Source organism: Pantherophis guttatus, chromosome 5, assembly GCF_059756535.1.
Source record: "Pantherophis guttatus breed Tessera chromosome 5, ASM5975653v1, whole genome shotgun sequence".
NCBI lineage: Eukaryota > Metazoa > Chordata > Lepidosauria > Squamata > Colubridae > Pantherophis > Pantherophis guttatus.
In genome coordinates, this window is record NC_142067.1 from 36,433,339 (window position 1) to 36,451,579 (window position 18,241).

The window sequence follows — 18,241 nt, forward strand, 5'->3', positions numbered from 1 at the left end:
TAGTATGTAGTTGCACAATAATAAATGTGGAAGGCAGATGATAAGTAGAGATGCCGATAGGAATCTGCAACAAGTTGGCCTGCACATCCTCAGGTGGTGGAATGATGAGCAGGTAGGTAGGAGGATATGGAAAGGAGAGTTATGCCGGATTCCTTAAGTTATCCTAACCTAGGTAGCTGTAGAATAGAATCACCAACACTAAAGGGTGCTGTCTATGGTTTCCTTACATTGGGGAACAGCAAAAGGGGACCATATTGGCCTTCATTTCAAGAAGGAATGTAGTTTCACCCAGCTCTGCTCACAAGGCAAAAATACTGGAAACGTGTTTGCAATAAAGTTTAAAGTTTAATGGGTCCAGTGTCCATTCAAAGAAGGGAAAAACATGTCTGAAGTGAATCAAAACTTCCATGTAAGAAAGTCTAAAGGGCACAGAGAGGTCGATGGAACATGAAAATGCAACAATGGACTCTGCCCTCTTTCTGCACAACTGTTCAGACACAGAGTAAATGATTGATAAAGCAAAGGGAATCAAATGGTCAAAAAGGATACAATTTTTACTATTCCAACGCCAGAGAAGGCACCATGAGTGTTATAATGCTTCATGCGGTAACCTGTGTTGCTCTGCTTACAGGTAAGCTTTTAAAACACATCATGCTTGTTCTTGAAATATGCATATTAATTTTGGTCGAATGAATTGTTGAGATTCACAAAGAACTGCAAGGAAGTGCTCTTAAATCTATCAAATTCAGTTTCAATGGATATAATTGATTGCAACTGGAAAATTATGGTGACTCAGACTAGATGTATTTTTTTTCTTTCAGAATGTTTGGTTTTGAGGTTTGAATGCTAATAGGATTATAAAAGGCAGCCTAATCTATTGATATCATGCTTAGTAATATTAAAAACTTAGAAAATCTTTCCCTAGTATAGATCTCTGGAATATGACTAACATGGAGTTTAACTACATTTTTCATAGCTGGTGTGACCAAAAGATATGGGTAGAATCTAGTATCCAAGAAAAGGCCCAATGAGGTGATATGTATTATGGCATTATCTATGATTGATGGAACATTCATAATTCATGTCACTTGTGTGATGGCCCCCCACATGACACACATGTCAATTGCCCCCATGCAGATGCTCGTGAGTAAAGCATATCTCAGAGGGATGCGGTGGCTCAGTGGCTAAGATGCTGAGCATGTCAATCAAAAGGTCAGAAGTTCAGCGGTTCGAATCCCTAGTGCCACATAACGGGGTGAGCTCCTGTTACTTGTCCCAGCTTCTGCCAACCTAGCAGTTCGAAAGTGCGTAAGAAATGCAAGTAGAAAAATAGGGACCACCTTTGGTGGGAAGGTAACAGCGTTCCGTGCACCTTTGGCGTTTAGTCATGCCGGCCACATGACCATGGAGACATCTTTGGATAGCGCTGGCTCTTCGGCTTTGAAACGGAGATGAGCACTGCCCCCTAGAGTCGGGAACAACTAGCACATATGTGCAAGGGGAACCTTTAGAGCATATCTGGAGATCATCAGATTAGAGAAATCTGGCATACAGCTGTATATTTTAGATTTTGTATATGCTCCGAACCCATGACTGTCAAGCGTGTGGCTTTGTCATTTCAGTGGCTTGGGGACTACCATTTGCCTCTGAAGAAGAAGATAATGAATTTTTAGGACTTAAAAGGATACCCTACCCAGCCAATTGGCATGCAGCTACAGTGTCTGAACAGGTACTGACCTTTTCTAACATCTTTAAAATCTATATTTATTACTCAATTTCTAATTCACCTTTTCCCTTAAGGCTGTATGCTGGCCTAAAACCTTGTGATGAAGACTTGACCAGAGGAAAAATGACTCATCTAAAATACTGCAGGCAGTTCAAGGGCTGAATGAGATTTGAAACACAACACCATACTCCCATTTGCAACCAAAGATTTTGCTGAGAGACTAGCATGATTTAAAAAATAGAGCTCATCAGAGATTCATTATAGGACTTTGGATCTACTTGATTTTTCTCTTTAATTTACTTATTTATTTATTTTTTTAAATTTGATTTATATGCCGCCCTTCTCCGGAGACTCAGGGCGGCTTACAGTGCGTTAAGCAATAGCCTTCATACTTTTGTATATTTATACAAAGTCAGCTTATTGCCCCCACAAACTGGGTCCTCATTTAACCTACCTTAGAAAGGATGGAAGGCTGAGTCAACCTTGAGCCTTGGAGAGATTCGAACCAGCAGTAAATTGCAGGCAGCTGTGTTAATAACAGGGTGCTTTAAACCACTGTAGTACCAAGGCTCGTTAATGATATTCAGAAGTATCAAAATAATAATCATTTTAGGCAGAATTGGAAGAACATTTCAAAACTCTCAGTCTGAGGATCGTGGTTTATAACCATAACTCATCTAGGATGGACCTGGCATCAAGGGATTTAAATGCTGATATTTATGTTTAAATAGTTAATGCTTTTTTTGTGTATAAGAGCGGTTTCTCCAGTCTTACGCTGGGCAAAAAACAAAATGATCACATATTCACTTTCAGCAATTAAGTAGGAAATGAGGACACAAAGGGGTTTCTAAGAAATTAGAAATCAGAAAGAAATCAGAATATAGTGCAATCTAATTTTGTGAATGTGAAGTCTTTAATTTTTTTTAAAAAATATAATGAAGAGTAATTTGTTATCCTTCTCACCCCTGTAATTTTTTATTTGTTTGTCAATGGCATCTTACATTAAGAAATATTTTTTCCTAATATGAATTATAGAAATATCTTTCTGGGGATGAAATGTTAAGAAGCATATTCACCCAGAAAGAAAAGTGGACTTAGTCTCCCTTGCCCCAGGGCACAGGAGTGGAACAAATGAATGGAAGTTCATTTCTACATTGAAGTAGAATCAGAGTAGAAATCAGGAGAAAGTTCCTGATTGTATTAGTTGTCAGCCAGAAGAAAAGATTGTCACATTGTGTGGTGCATTTGCTTTCCATGGAAAACAGACATGCAATGGCCATTGATCAGAAATGCTACATTTATTCATTCAGTTCAATTTTGCAGGGAATCTTCTTGAGCACGGAGGTCAGAGTAGCAATCTTTAAGTTCCTTTTCTACTCTGATTCTATGAAAATGTTGTATTTTATTTAATTGTTTAAGCTTAATTGTATGTGCTCTCAGTTTGTATTTTTTCTCCTATACTTCCATGCAAAATCAGTATTAGCTTTGCAATGCTATGCTCTGAGATATTGTGTCTTCCCTAAACTTCCATATTGGGTTGATGCTAATTCTGTTTTATAATTAAAAAATAACTAAACTAAACTAAGACATGATAACCAAGTTCATCGTCAGGAAGGAGGGAAGGGAAGGGAAGGGAAGGGAAGGGAAGGGAAGGAAAGGAAAGGAAAGGAAAAATGGAAAAAAGGAAAAGAAAAAATACTGCAAAATTGCAGAAAGGTAAATGCAGGACTGCCAGTCACACTGGTTGGGAATTATAGTTACCATACTAGGATGGCATTAATTGCAGAAGACAATGTGCTTCTTTGGGAGTGCTGGGAGTTGTCCAAATTGTTATTACTATTTCAGTTTATATTCTGCCTTTCTGTTCAGAGCTACATGTATGAATTATAATCTTTAGCCTCTCTGATTGTCAATATTCATGAATATCCATGGAACATTTTTTTTATCTTGTTAAACTAAATCATATTTCTATTCTAATCAGATGAGTGAATACTGGTCATTACTGAAGACATCATCACAGTATTCCATGGACACGGTCAGGTAATTCATGGAACTGGAAATTTTTGAAAGTGTTTCTGTATTTACAGCATTTAATGGGATGGATATTAATGGAATGGATTATATGAAATGGGATTAATGGGATGGATTAAATAGAAAAAAGCATGATATTTATTAATATTTTCGAAATGTATAATTTAGAAATGCTTGCTAGCTGAACCAACCATTGCTAAGTAGCCTAATAAATAGCTGTAGTACATGGAGAATTTTAAAATGCTTGTTTACCCTGATGAATCCTTATATGAAGAACTGTGGGTATTACATGATGCCATGTAAAATGAGAATTTGGCACTGGGGATAAGAATTGGCAGGGCATTCCTGAAGAAGGAGAAATTCCCAATAATTTTTTCTATGGCAAGACTTCTTTACTGTTGGCATGAAATCTTGGAAAGAGTTTCATTATGATGTAAAAGGCTATGGATCCACTGACTTCCTTTAAGCCAAATAATTGTGAAAACACCTTTTTTAGAGCACTGAATTTGTTTTTGCATTTTTTTGTTAGCTTTAAAATGATTTAAAATGATAAAAAAAGCAAATTCTTTTTTTAATAGATTGAATAATAATAAATACTACACAATTATTCTGTATGGCATTATTTTGTATGGCAGAGTTAAGCTTTTTCCATTTGTTATGATTTCCACCATGAACTAAAGCAAATTGGACATAAAGATAGTCTTTATGTTAGTGGAAAAAGCTTGTTCAAAATTCCCAGTTGTCAAAGGCTGGATAATGGTCACAATTAGCTTTTCACCTATTCTTAGGACCAATGGATGCAAACACCATTTTGAAAAATATTCCATCGCTTAATATGATTTTTGACAAAGCAATTTTGTTTTTTTACAGGGACTACATTAGTTTTTACAAGAATATGTTATGGCAACCAGAAGAGCATCAAGCTTGATCAGTTTGTAGACAAATGCTGTTATGTTTAATTGACAAGGATCCAACATAAATGTCTTCATCCTGTCCTGGAATTGATAAGGGTATATCCTGTGAAAAAAGTGCCCAGGCCTTCACCTACAATCCTGTATGAAAGAAATTACTTTTAAATTGTCATGCATAGGATTCATTGTCTAACAGGTCCTGCATGGGAAATATACTCATTGTCATACGTAAATCAAAAGTAGTTGTTATCGTTTTTGAATGTGAGGAATGTCCTAGTGAATGTAATATTGATTTTGGAATCTTGTTCATGAACTGGATTATTCTTTAGGAATTGTTCACCACAAATTAGATTTTTAACTTGAAATTGTCCATATGCCAGAAGTAATATGGGAGTGTAATATTAACAAAGCACTGCTGCTTGCTTCTGCATTGTTTAATTGAGAAATTGTGGGATGTACACAACACAAACTTTACTATCATTTCATTTATAATTCCTTCACTTTTGTGAACATATAAAAACCCAGTAACATATATATTGTACCACTTGGCCTGTCCAGATGCCTGTAATTCAAAGCAAGAAGGAAACTGTATATTCAAAACATATTAATTCATCATTGGATCTTCTTGACCTTATCTTTCCATGGTTTACCTTATAACTTTTTAAAGTACCCTACGTGAATTTCATTCACCTTATATTTATGCCTTTCCTGACATACCAAATTTTCCACTTCTGTATAACAAAGTGAGCAAAAATACCCTCTTACATACAGCCATTTTTGCTTCTTTCAAGGACCATTAATTCCATACTACAGACCTCGATATTACCTTAGCTCCTAGGAAGGGAACTGTATTAAACTATGGAAGAAGAAAAAAAGGATATGGTACGTACATGTTTTTAAAGACATAAACCTTTCTGATTTGCAGTTCACAACAAATTTAAAAGAACTTTTAAAAAATATATGTTGAAAAATATGCAACTATATTCCTGTTTTATTCCCCTTTTCTCCAAGATGTCCCTTGTCTTAATATTTCTTCATCTATTTTCCTCATCTTTAGTGAATATTTTGTCAAGGTATATATACGTTTATCTACTTTTTCTAATTTTAACATGCATGTATAACTTTTAATTGATCACATGTATTTTCTCTGCCAAACATGTTATTTGTCATTAACAAATTCATTTTTAGATCCTTGTTTGTATAACTCAATGTAGTGTATATAATGCTTCTGCCTTCTGTGTCCAACAACAATACATTGTGAGGTGGGTTGGGCTGAGACAGAGTGATTGACCCAAAGTACTGAGCTGGCTGCTTTCTACTCACAATTGCTGCTAATCACATGAATCAACAATTTGGCAACATTTGCATACAAAGTACATGTACATTCATGTCCTCAATCAATCAAATTCTAACACCTCCAGAATAATTTTTGTACGTTTATAAGTTTCTTAAATAGTCAATGAGATATACACCACCTTATCGTATTCCCTAGTTAATGTTGAATCATTCATTAAGCATTTTTCCCCCTTAGGTACGCTATTGTTCCATTATATATAACTCTTAATACATTCAGCAACTAACCTTTGTGCAAATATTGCCTATTCATTCCGTCATATGGTTTCTCTAAATTAATCAGTGTGCAACCTTTATTTATCTAGCTGGGAATATTAATCTTTCATGAAAATAGATGTCACAAAGCAGAATCTATAAAGTTTGAAATAACACTGAAACAGCAGAGAAATCAAACAATTTCTTTGAAAATTCAGATACACACAGTAGGTACTCCACTAAGCAGGTGTTCAGTTTAAAAAAACGAATGACAGAATCCTCCTAATTTTCATCAGTGTGTGATGTTTGCATAATCCTCTTGAACAGTTCTGGTAAACTATTTCAAGAGCAAGTTACCTCATTAAACAGAGAGGAAGAATAGGAACAGGTAGATTCCTTCCCTACCCTTCTGTCACTGTTCCCATCACTCTCCAAGAACTGAGTAGTGTCCTATATCATTTTCCATGCAAGTCACAATTCTAGATAATAATTCCTTAAGACACCTGATGGCCTAGTTAGTATCTTCAAATGTATTTGTGTTTGCTAATTCATTAGCACAATGTCAAGGAAAACTTGTTTTGCTGTGGACTAAGTGTGCAGTTTTAGATCTCCTTTTAGCTGAGAACAAGATAATTTAGTAAGACTTCATTTGAGCAGTTATGAATAGATAATTCTGACAGTTCATGGCACATCTTTCCCTTTATCTGCAAATAAGCCAACCTACCCTCTTTATCCTATTATTTTTCTATTATTCCATTAATATCCTTTTGTTTTTGTTTCAAAAATGACACTATTTTTGTGAACCATAATTTTCTATTAACAATATTGTTAATATTAACAATAAAAAGATTTTAAGTGTCATGAAAATAATTGCTTAAGTTTTTATCAACATACCTTAATGGCAAATCGAATTTTTATTCCAAGCATTATGGGGGCATACACCGATATAGTGTACCCAGAAATAAAAAAAGTATAGCAGCTTCCCAATGAGGATAGTAGAGGGAAATGCCATGAATTTTACTAAGATGCATATATGAATAGTTGGATCTAAGGAACAGCACTACATTCTGTATATTCTTACACATTATCCTTTGCTAGACACTTATACGACATGTGCATTCTTCCTATTTTTAGTTATGTAAATAGTACTTTGATTCCCTGGGCTCTATTCATAAGAAAATATCTGCCTATCTAACACAATTTCTGACTACTAGGAAGTATAAGTAAGAAATACAAATACTGATAGTTTAGAACAGCTAGTCTCAACCTTATGATACTTCCTCCTTCCTCTGAGGTATGTTGGAGTTCAGTTCCAACATATCTAAAGGGCAGAAGGGTGGCCCAATAGGTTTTTAATCAGTCCATTGCAATCAGTCAATTAAAATATTATTTAAAATACATCTAAATGAAAATGGCAGCCCACATTTTTTTCATATATATCTTTTCTTCCTGAAGCCCTCTAGACAAAGCAAAAGATACTATCTTCTTAAAAGATATGCCACCTCCTGCTGCTCAGTCCAACAGGCACATGAATAATCTAAAAACAAATAAAAAGCTGCTGCCTTCTTTAAAATGATTGATAGTCTAAAGCTCACCTGGAACTTGGCCTAAACAGATGCAGTTGGAAGAAAGATATGCTATTCCTGCTTAATGCCAGCCTCTCCTCCCCTTCTAATGATCTCTTTCGGTGGAATTGTAAATTAATAGGAGGCTGGGATCTGATCTGTCAAGCACCAGGCACTTTGAGGACATGTACAAATGTATGTCTAATCCGTCAAATAAGATTTCTCTAACAGGACGACACGTATTAAAAAATAAGTTGTGCTGTTGAACATAACTTGCCATCTAAATTTGGAGCAAGCAATTTGAAACCTAGAGCTGCTGCTGGACACCTTCTGTTCACAACTGCCAAAAAGATGGGACAGGAAACACAAAACTATTAATAAAGGCCATGCTATAGATTTATTGTGGCACAAAAACAAAAGACAAAAGTCTTGTTCCCTATACCCATGTAAACTTGGTGTCAGATAAATAATGCCAGATAAATGGCACATGTAACACCACTCCAGTGTGACATGTACTAGTTACCACTGCGTTTCCAGGTGTAATTCTGGGTGCAATTGAAGGTGCTGGTGGTTATCAATAAAGCCTACATGGCTTGGGACCAGGATGACTGAAGGATCACCATTTTTCAAAGAGTCTCTAGCTGTCCCACTAGGTCAAACAGAATGGGCATACTGAAGATCTCATTAACCAAAGAATGTCAGCTGGTGGAGACTAGAAAGTGAGGGTTTTTTTGCAGTGGCAGAGTTTTGTCCCTTTTCAGTAATTAAATATAAATTATTGCTATACACTTTGTAAAAAGATATAAGGGGAATGTTTGATTCTACTTGCAAACTGAAAGTAATATTCAAAATCGCCTGATCACATGTACAGACACATTCATTCTAATAGATAGTGATTTCTAAGTAAGCAAAGGCAGTAGCAAAATCTCAAGTTTATTAAATGCCCTATATCTTGGGCAAAATAAGTAATATAATAATCTCATTTCCTTTCAATCTTTGCAACCCAAAATGAGGTTTTGAAATTATGAATAACTGTCTATCTTCACTAGCATTCTGGTCAAAGGGCAGCTCTTTAAAACAAGATGAGATTTATACACCATAATAACTCCGTAATGAGATTTATTCAGGTTTCTGTAAAGTGTAACTATCTTTTTGCTAAAACTAGACAGCACTAATAAACCAGTGAGTTGAAATAGTCTGCATGGCAGCTGCTTGTCAGTTTCCCCAACATAATTTCCAGATGTTTAGGATTACAATTTCTATAATCACAGCTATACAGGTAGTCCTCAGCCACAACTGAGCGCAAAATTTCTGAAAAATTTGTTAAGTAACTTTTGCTCCATTTTACGGCTTTTCTTGCCACAGTTGTTAAGTGAATCATTGCAGTTGATAAGTTAGCAATTTGGTTGTTAAGTGAATCTGGCTTCCTCATTGACTTTGCTTGTCAAGGTTGTAGGAAGTTAGCACCCACCCCTTTCCTAGAAGAATGAAATATTTTAGGAAATATTAAAAAAGGCAGATAATTATGTTTCCCTGGTTGAGAAATGGAGAAACATGTTTTAAAGACAAAGCAACTCCCACCTTCCTGCCTTCCCCCCTTTGTTAATGGGCCAGAGGCAGAAACTCAATCTTTGACAATAGGACCCATCTGCAACACAATAGCAACAGAAACTCACCACATGGCACCTGGGAAGATTAAATCAGCCAGCAAGGCTAGCTAAGACCCCCACCCCCTGGGAGTCTGACAACCAATCAGGATACTCTTTCGGGGCCCCAGGAAGTTCAAAGCCAGAGAGAGCATAAAACCCCGGGGACTCGCTGTATCTCGCCCCTTTTTCTGTTCAGGAACTCAAACCCGGGGGGATGACATCATCATGGCCAGCCGGAAATAACAAGTGGATTAACTGTTTAGATGCTGGTTGTAAATACTCAAGTGAATTAACTATTTAGATACTGGTTGTAAATGCTCAAGTGAAGTAACTGTTTAGATGCTGGTTGTAAATACTCAAGAATTAAACATAAGCCAACTTCCGGGTCACATGGGAGGGAGTGCGCCTGATTGGGTGGGTGGTGATAACTAATGGTGGGAAGCACAGGGCAGTAGCCCTAACAGGATTTTAATCTGCGATTGTCAGTGAGTGCCAAAAAGTGATTAAACTAAGGTAGTAGCCATTCAGGTTTGTCTCCTTTTATTTCCTTCTGTTTGGAACCTGACAACTGACTATTTCTGATTTGTAATAGTATTATTCTGTTTTGATTAACTTACCATCCCACTTTTAAAAAGAGGAGCCAAACTCAGAGAACAAAATAGTGCAAGATTTGACAACTGGGCAACTTCCAGTTGTGTGAGCCTCAGTTCCCAGAATATCAGCAATGGCTTTGTTGACTGAGGAATTCTGAGTCCACACATCTGGAAATTGGCAAGATTGGGATAGATAGAATGTTGTATTTCCCTTTATATTGAAAAACTTACTTGTCTTTTCTTTATAGATTCTTGAACAAATGGAATGTTAACATTATCAGAGCATATAGATTTGTAAGTGGAAAGAAATAATTATTTTAGAGCAATTTTGTTAAGGCTACCATATGTGAACTGCAAAAAGCCAAAGAGCCACGCACGAAGGGCTCGTTTCTGTAGCTCTTTGCTGCCATCTAGCAGTATTCATCCTCATGTTGGCAAATTTATCTTACTTCTTTACTGCTAATCATAAATAGAAACTACAACAAAATAAATGATATTAATAATATACCTTTAATATGCCTTTCTCTATTCAATACTTAGCTATAATCCTTTGCATTTAAGATGAAATTTTCAGAATAGGTACAAAAGCTAATTTGTGCTATTCCCCAAATGGAATGCAGGGCAGTTTGGATATGAATGTAACAGGGAATGGACTCTTCCAGGTTTAAGTTTTTTCTTGACATTAACTGATGTGTTTTGATATGTTCCTAATTGCTTGCAGTCACATGGAACCGACACAGCTGTTTTCCGCAACATCAAAGAGGGGAAAAAGAGGAATATTTTGCTATATTTTAGATTTAAAAAAGAGCAGAAGTTAACATTATGCTAAACATAATTAAACAATTAATTAATGGCAAGTCATGTGTGTCATGCAATGAAGCAAAACATCTGGGCTGAATGTCAATAAGTCTTCAATTGCATATTAATCTTTAAAATCCTCTGAAACAGTGTATGCATTTGAATCCAGAATTTTCTAGCCTTTTTACATAGCCACCAAACATAATAAAATGTTCCTTGTTGTTTTTCACATTTCCAACATAAATTTCAAGAGTAATTAAGAATGCTTTAATACTAGTTGTTATTTTGGTTAGTATCATGAAGAAGAAAGTACAAGTGGAAATGGAATTCTTGATAGGATATCTGCCCCCTATCATTGTTACACATCATTTATTTTATTAATATATTCAGTTTTGTATCAATATTTTTGTCTGGAGAATTAGGATTAAAAGGACAACTGTTAAAATTACTATGGTATTAGAAAAGTATCTCATATTTTCAGAAATTATTCTTATAATTATTGATTCTCTAATACAGAAATTATACACCTACTATTCTCTGGTGGGGAGCTAAAAAAAACAACCAATAAAAGATATTGTGTGTTGATGGCAGACCTTCATGATTTTTTGGATGAACTGCATAATAATTAATCTAGAAATTAGTCTCAGAGTTAAACAATCTCTGTTTATTCTCTTTTTCTGATGCAGTATGGTTTAGACCAGGGGTCACCAACCTTTTGGACCTCAGGGACCACTAAATTCATAATTTTAAATCCCGCGGACACTAATATGATCTGCCTAATGACTGGCTAGGTGGGCATGGCTAGGTAGTCATGTGACTGGATGGGCGTGGCCAACTCAATGTCACTCACTTCAAGGGGCATCTATCGGCTCTACTTGCCCCTCCCTCCCAGCCATTCATCACTTGCCTACCCGAGGAAGCAGTTGTTGGAGCTAAGCAGCCACCATGGGAAAGAGTTGGCAAAACAGCTGGCTCAGTTCAAATTGGATCTGACCAAGAAGGAGGCTCAGCAGAAGCACCTCACTGAGGACTACGAGCATAGGCTTTCCAAGCAGAGGGAAGACCTGTGGGAGTTCAAGACCAGGTACCGGTGTCTGGAGGCTCAGCAGGCTGAGGTGGTCAGCCAGTTTCAGGCCATGATGCAATCCTACTGGAACAAAGCCCTCCTGCTCTTCGCCACCAGCAGCACTTCCCTCCAGCCTTCACCCAAAGCCCTGCACCAGGAGGCTGAAGCAGACCCCAAGTCGGAATTTCTTCCCCCCTTCGACTCTCACAAAAAGACCCTGAGGGAGGAGGCTCTCTGCAGCAACACAAACATTCATTGCACATATCTGGCCCAGGCACTGTAGTTTGAGGATCCCTGATTTAGTGCAATATAAAAAGTACAAATAATTTTTCTACGGACCACCAAAATTTTCTTGTGGACCATCAGTGGTCCACAGACCACCAGTTGGTGACCACTGGTTTAGACTCTATTCAAAACTTCAGGAGCTTTACATTGTACATTCTTTCAAAACTTCATATGACTAAGTGAACAGTTGTAAAAGGCTAGCGTTACTACATTGTCTGAATTCCCCAATAAATTTAAATGAACAGTAAAAAATAGAACACAACTCCTACTATTCTTGGCTAAATCTAAAATCCATATGATCAACAATTTGAAGTCTGTACTTACTTTCTGCACCTACAGCCTCTTTCTCACTGCTGCCCTCATTAAAATGGAGCACAGCTGGAGAAAAGGAGCTTTTATTGAAAAGCTAATTGCTTTCACCTCTAATATAAGTAAATGCATGCAAAGCAATTGTGTTTTTTCACCCAGTAAATCCTGGTTGGGGTGAGGGGAAGATCTTGGCTTCTTTATTTTTCCATGTTTGTTTTGATTTTCAGTAAAGCCCTTTTGTGTTAAAACATGCCTGCTCTTCATGCTGACTCACTTGAACTGTAATCAACTCTTCCATTAGCATAATCACTGTCTGCACTTAAAAAAACTGCTCTAGGAACAAGGAATGTAAACGGTGTTGGTCACTGCCAAGCACCTCCGATCTATACACTTTACAGCATTCATAAGTAATTTACAAATTCAAGTCCTGTGTAGTTTTAGAAACATTCTCAAGAACATAAGGTGAAGTGAATCCTCCCACTTCACCTTGCAACCACTTCCTAGTGTCAACTGGTTTGACAACTATTTAAACATTTGTTTAGGTTCTCAGCCTGTGGGTCCATGGACCGTTGGAGGGCCACAATGTCATCACGGGGGTCTGTGAAGGCTTGAAGAAATGTTATGATTTAAATCTTGAGGTAAAGATGGTCTGTGGCCATGGTCCGAGGTCACAAAAGGTATTTAAAGGGCGTCCGTGGTGAAAAAAAAGCTTGAAAACCAATGGTTTAGAGCAGAGGTGTCAAACTCGCAGTGTCACGTGATATATCGCAACTCTTTTCCCCTTTGCTAAACCAGGCATGGATGTGGCCAGTGCATGACACATCCGGCCTGCGGGCTGCGAGTTTGACAGCCCTGGGTTAGAGCTTTTCTGAAGAAATGTTAAATGGGCTCCCAAACATCTCACAGGTTCTGCAAGATGATGTGGCAAACAGAACCTCTCTCATGTCATTTCACTTCCACAGTGATGCCTATCGGCTCCTTTTTCAGCTGGCAAGACATGCCAACCAAGGAGATATAACTTTTTATGTGCCAGGACTTTGCTCTGAACAATCCAAAAACTAAAAGCAAAAAAATCTCCTCCCCTTGATTTCCTCCCCATTCCTTGCCCAGCCTTCCTGCTAGCCTTGAGGTCAGCTGAGATACACAGCAATTTCCCAAACTGCCAGAACCTGGAGAGGTAGCAAAAAAAGTGAGGTATGGGATCTTTGGTGCTCTCTGAGCTTGGTTGTTTTCTTGCAGATCTTTCATTATCTAACTAAGTAACATCATAAATGCTAGCTTGGTGGAAGTAGAGAGCACTAATCCTTGATATGGAGAAGAATCTTGAAAGAACCAGACTTTAGTACTGCCAACAGTAGGCTGTCTCTTAAAAAATAATCTTTAGGAACTGGAAACAAGTCTCCGGTCTCACTCACTTTAACCTGCTTGTCACTGTTGTCTTGTTGACAAAGAGAAAATATGAACTTTAACACTGGAGTGTAACTAAAGAGAGTCTTCTCCATAGTGGGCTGGGGAGGAGACAAAGATGGTATTACAAAGTTATTTCTTTAAGGATGATTAATGGGGCGCCTTCATTCAGTGCTTATCAAGATTTGTTGATGAGACTCATGTATTTTAAGAGTAAAGAGAAAACAAACTTCAGAGTGCCAGAAATACGATTACTATAATGAGAAAGATTCAAATTTAGGTAATACTGTTTCTATTGAAAGGTTTAGGCTGCATTTGACTCCTCTGGTTGAATGAATTCAAACAGAGAAGTAAAAATGGAAAGAAATGTTTCATTAATACTGTAGATATAATATATTAGCACACGACTCCTGAGAATTTGAGGGTTGTTCATTAATATGCTGGAGTGATACTGTTGGAAAGATAAATTGAGATGAATATGAAATGACGGAAATACAAAAGGGAAGACAACCTTTAAGCTGAATGGGTAGAATCAAAGAAATACATGACTATCTCTGGAAGAACTGTAAGTTATTACTTTACAAGACGGCAAGGATTTATCTACATATAGATGTCTTCAAATTGAGTTTGACTCCCAGGGACTTTATGATCACACTTTTACAGTTTTATTAGCAAATAATGGAAGTAGTTTTATATTTATTTCTTCAGGAGGCTTTTTAACTCCCCTCTCTAACTAACATCCTGGAATATCATGGTGACCTGTCTTAAACGAATCTGGATTTCACCATTGACTTGTTGGAAGGTCACAAATGGCAATCACATGACCCTAGGACATTGCAACCAGTAAAAATTCATGCTGTTGCCAAGAAACCAAATTTAGATCACATGGCTGTGGGGATCCTACGATGGATGCAAGTGCGAGGACTGATTCTAAGTCACTTGTTTCATTATTGTAACTTTGAATTGTTGCTGAACAAATGGTTGTAAGTTGAATACTATCTGCATGAAATTCGACATGTGTGAAAAAAAGAAGGAATGCAGTTTTTACATGAGAATGTCTCAAAGAATGAAACAGTAAGCACTAAACTTCAGGGTCAAAACCATTATTTTTACCTTTTTTCCCATAAATATTCCATATCCATCTTTTCAGCAATAAAATTGGCTGTAAATTGGAAGGACATTGTCAAGAATACATATTTTGGCTTGATCTTTGAATGCAGAATTTAAAAGCATTATAAAAACATATTTATAATTTGTTTAGACCACAATGAGCTGCTCGTCTAATATGAATAAGGTTTTTAAAATATTGAGATTTTTTTTAAAAAATATGCATATCCTAAAATTAACAGGAAGATTAAGCCACTTCCACCTCTTAAATTCAGCTACTCTTTATTTATGGATTTCTGAATTTAGTACAGGAATCGAGCAAATGAAATTGTAGGAGGAGGATGTTCAGGGTTGATTTCCAAAAAAGACCTTCAGAAATATCAGGAAATTCTTAATATATCTAAAAATCTTGTGAGATATACATGGATAGTTTACACCTGTTTGTGATCAGTGGGTACATTGTTGTGAACAAAAATATGACTGAATAGGTGGCATATTTAGATGGCACTTAACTGACCTTTATTAATTTTAACAAATTAAACAGAATTGAAAGAACACGATAAAAAATTACTTGCTACCAATAAAAATATATAGTTATGCCCACAAAATCACAATTAGATATTTTACCTTTACCTCACATTTATACACCTTATATCTTGAAAAGGCTGGACTCAATAAGTGCTAGCATAAGAGACCATCTTTAAATGTAAAGGTTAAAGTTGAAAAAAGCCTTTCCAGAAGTGACAATGACAAATCAATTCTATTTTTTGCCATAAAAATTATGTAGACATATTTGACGAAGTTGAACATGAACTAAGAGAATCTTTACATTTTTGTATTGAAGCATAACTTTGAGATGTTAAGAAGTTTGCCATCCCTCACTTAAACCATTTGATGGCTTGAATAATTTGCCTTTAGTCTTGGAAGTGTTATATATAACTTTTTGCAAATCATAATTTTCTGCCCTTGAGGAGTTATTTACGCACTGCAAATATTAAGTCGTATATTTAGTTAACATTTATTTCTTTATAAATTTATTATAAATTAATGCATATAAATTATAAATTTACTATGTTATTTATGAAGTTATAAAATATTTATAAATATATTTAATATGTTTAATTATTCTTGCATCCTATTTGAAGAATCACATTTAATGCATAGCAGTTATATCTTGTCCTTCATTTGAGCATTCAAGGGAGCCTTTTAAGATAAAGTGGGTTCTCAGTTGGCAAAATGTAGTTGCTTTTTTGTGGCTTAATATGTTGTGTGAACCCATTTATTGTGACTTGTTAACGATGGCATATGATGCTGTAGAAAGGTAGATAATCATAGTTTACTCAATAAATCTAGTAATGCAGTCTCTGATTGATGTATGGTGTGAGCAGAGCTGGAAACTGACAAAATAAGCACTACACCAGATAATGGAATTTATTATCTGCATTTTAGATTATTGAGTAAACTCTGATTACCCGCCTCTCTACAACATCATAAAGAGGAATTCATATATGAAAGCTCAGCAAAGTGAAAGATTAAATAAACCAACCAGAGATTGATATCTTAGTCATCTATACATTGAAATGGATTGGAATTGGATATTTTCAATAAAAAAATCATACTGTTTATACTTAGGAGTCTGATAGCATTTCATGGCTTGTTTGAGTGGTGGTGAGTCTTCCTGGCTGATGTTTTATGTTATTTTTGACATTGTTGATATTTTTAACTCTTTACTGTTATTTTTAACATCTTTACTGTTTTTATTATGAGCTACCTAGAGCCTTGAATACAAGATGGGCAGCCTAGACATTTATTAAATAAACAAGACTCATTTCTTTGATATTGCCATTTATTTAGTAGGGTGTGCTAAATATCACAAAGAATCTATAATTGCATGTCAGTAAAATAAAGCTTGAGGATCATCCAATGCAGATTATAGCCCTATATGGAAAGGAAGATGTCAGATATTGAAGAAATCGTTATATATTCTGTCTTTGTTTATTCATCCTATACACAGAATATATGAATTAGAAGATTAATGCATTCAAAATTAGACAAAAAATTAAAAATTTGTGTTGTTGATAGCACTACTCTGTTATCTGCAAGCTCTAATAACGTGAAGGAGATGAGTGGAAAATATGGGATTATGATTAAATATGAATAACACCAAATAAGAATAGATCAAACAACCAGAATTGACAGTGAAAACATCAAACTGGATGAACACAACATAGAGAACGCACTGATAAGAGACCAAGCTGAGTTCAGATCACCTTGGACAAAATCTATGTGATTTCCATAAACCATCCCTGATTTGATGGCAATCAATCAATCAATCAATCAATCAACCAACCAACCAACCAATCTAGGATTTTTTAATATAATAATAATAATAATAATAATAATAATAATAATAATAATAATAATAATAAATTATATTTATAAAAATATAATTATAAAAATATAATAATAAAAATAAAATAATAAAAATAAAATAAAATTATAATAATATAATAAAGTCTCCTTGTTGGGTATTATTTATTCTTTTTAACTTCCAGACTTTGTAGCTTGGAATTTAAGAGATTGGAAACTTGACTTTCTTTTTAATGTATGTTATTGGGAAAAAAAGGTTGTATGCTGACTTGCATAGCAATTTCTTTTACAATGTAGCAGTAGCTTTTTTCTTCTATTCATTTTGCTTGGAAAAGAGGCTGAAAGATTTATCAAAATGGATTTTTGTCAATTTACATTTTAACTGTTGAGTTTGAAGCTGATCTATAAAAGAATGAAGCCAGAAATCTTTGTCAGAAGTAGAGAAGCAGATCCTGGATTTTAAAAGGCAGAGTAAATCCTGTTAAGCATTGTGGAAAAGCTGATTACTTAATAATTCTTTCTTTTATGAAAAAAAAACCTGTTTTTATTTCCATAAAGTGAATTCAGTTTCTATTAATGCCACATATATTCAGATAGCACTATATTCTGTTAAATTTCAGTTATTAAAAGTATTTGTAATAGCTGTTCCCAGCTATAAGTTCTTTATCTGTAATTCTACTTTCTTATATTCTTTTTTCCATTAGATTTTTGAACTCCGAAATATCTTTAATTTCATCCTGATATGCAGATCCCAGTTTACATGGATTCCATTTTGTTCAGATTTTCTTTATATCCTTTCTTGGAATTAATCCATGATTCGACCAGTCATTTGTTTCTATTATCAAATACAAAAGAAAATCAGATGATATAATTATA

At 35.5% G+C, this 18,241-nt stretch overlaps 1 protein-coding gene across 1 annotated transcript; it reads left to right on the forward strand.

The window, feature by feature from the left end:
* Nucleotides 1-546: 546 nt before the first annotated feature.
* On the forward strand, nucleotides 547-11,411 carry LOC117663219 (uncharacterized). Its single transcript, XM_087894908.1, has 4 exons — nucleotides 547-631; nucleotides 1,623-1,729; nucleotides 3,708-3,766; nucleotides 4,628-11,411. The coding sequence occupies exons 1-4, from the start codon at nucleotides 583-585 to the stop codon at nucleotides 4,683-4,685; spliced, it is 273 nt and encodes a 90-aa protein (XP_087751034.1). The 5' UTR covers nucleotides 547-582; the 3' UTR covers nucleotides 4,686-11,411.
* The last annotated feature ends 6,830 nt before the right edge of the window (nucleotides 11,412-18,241 follow it).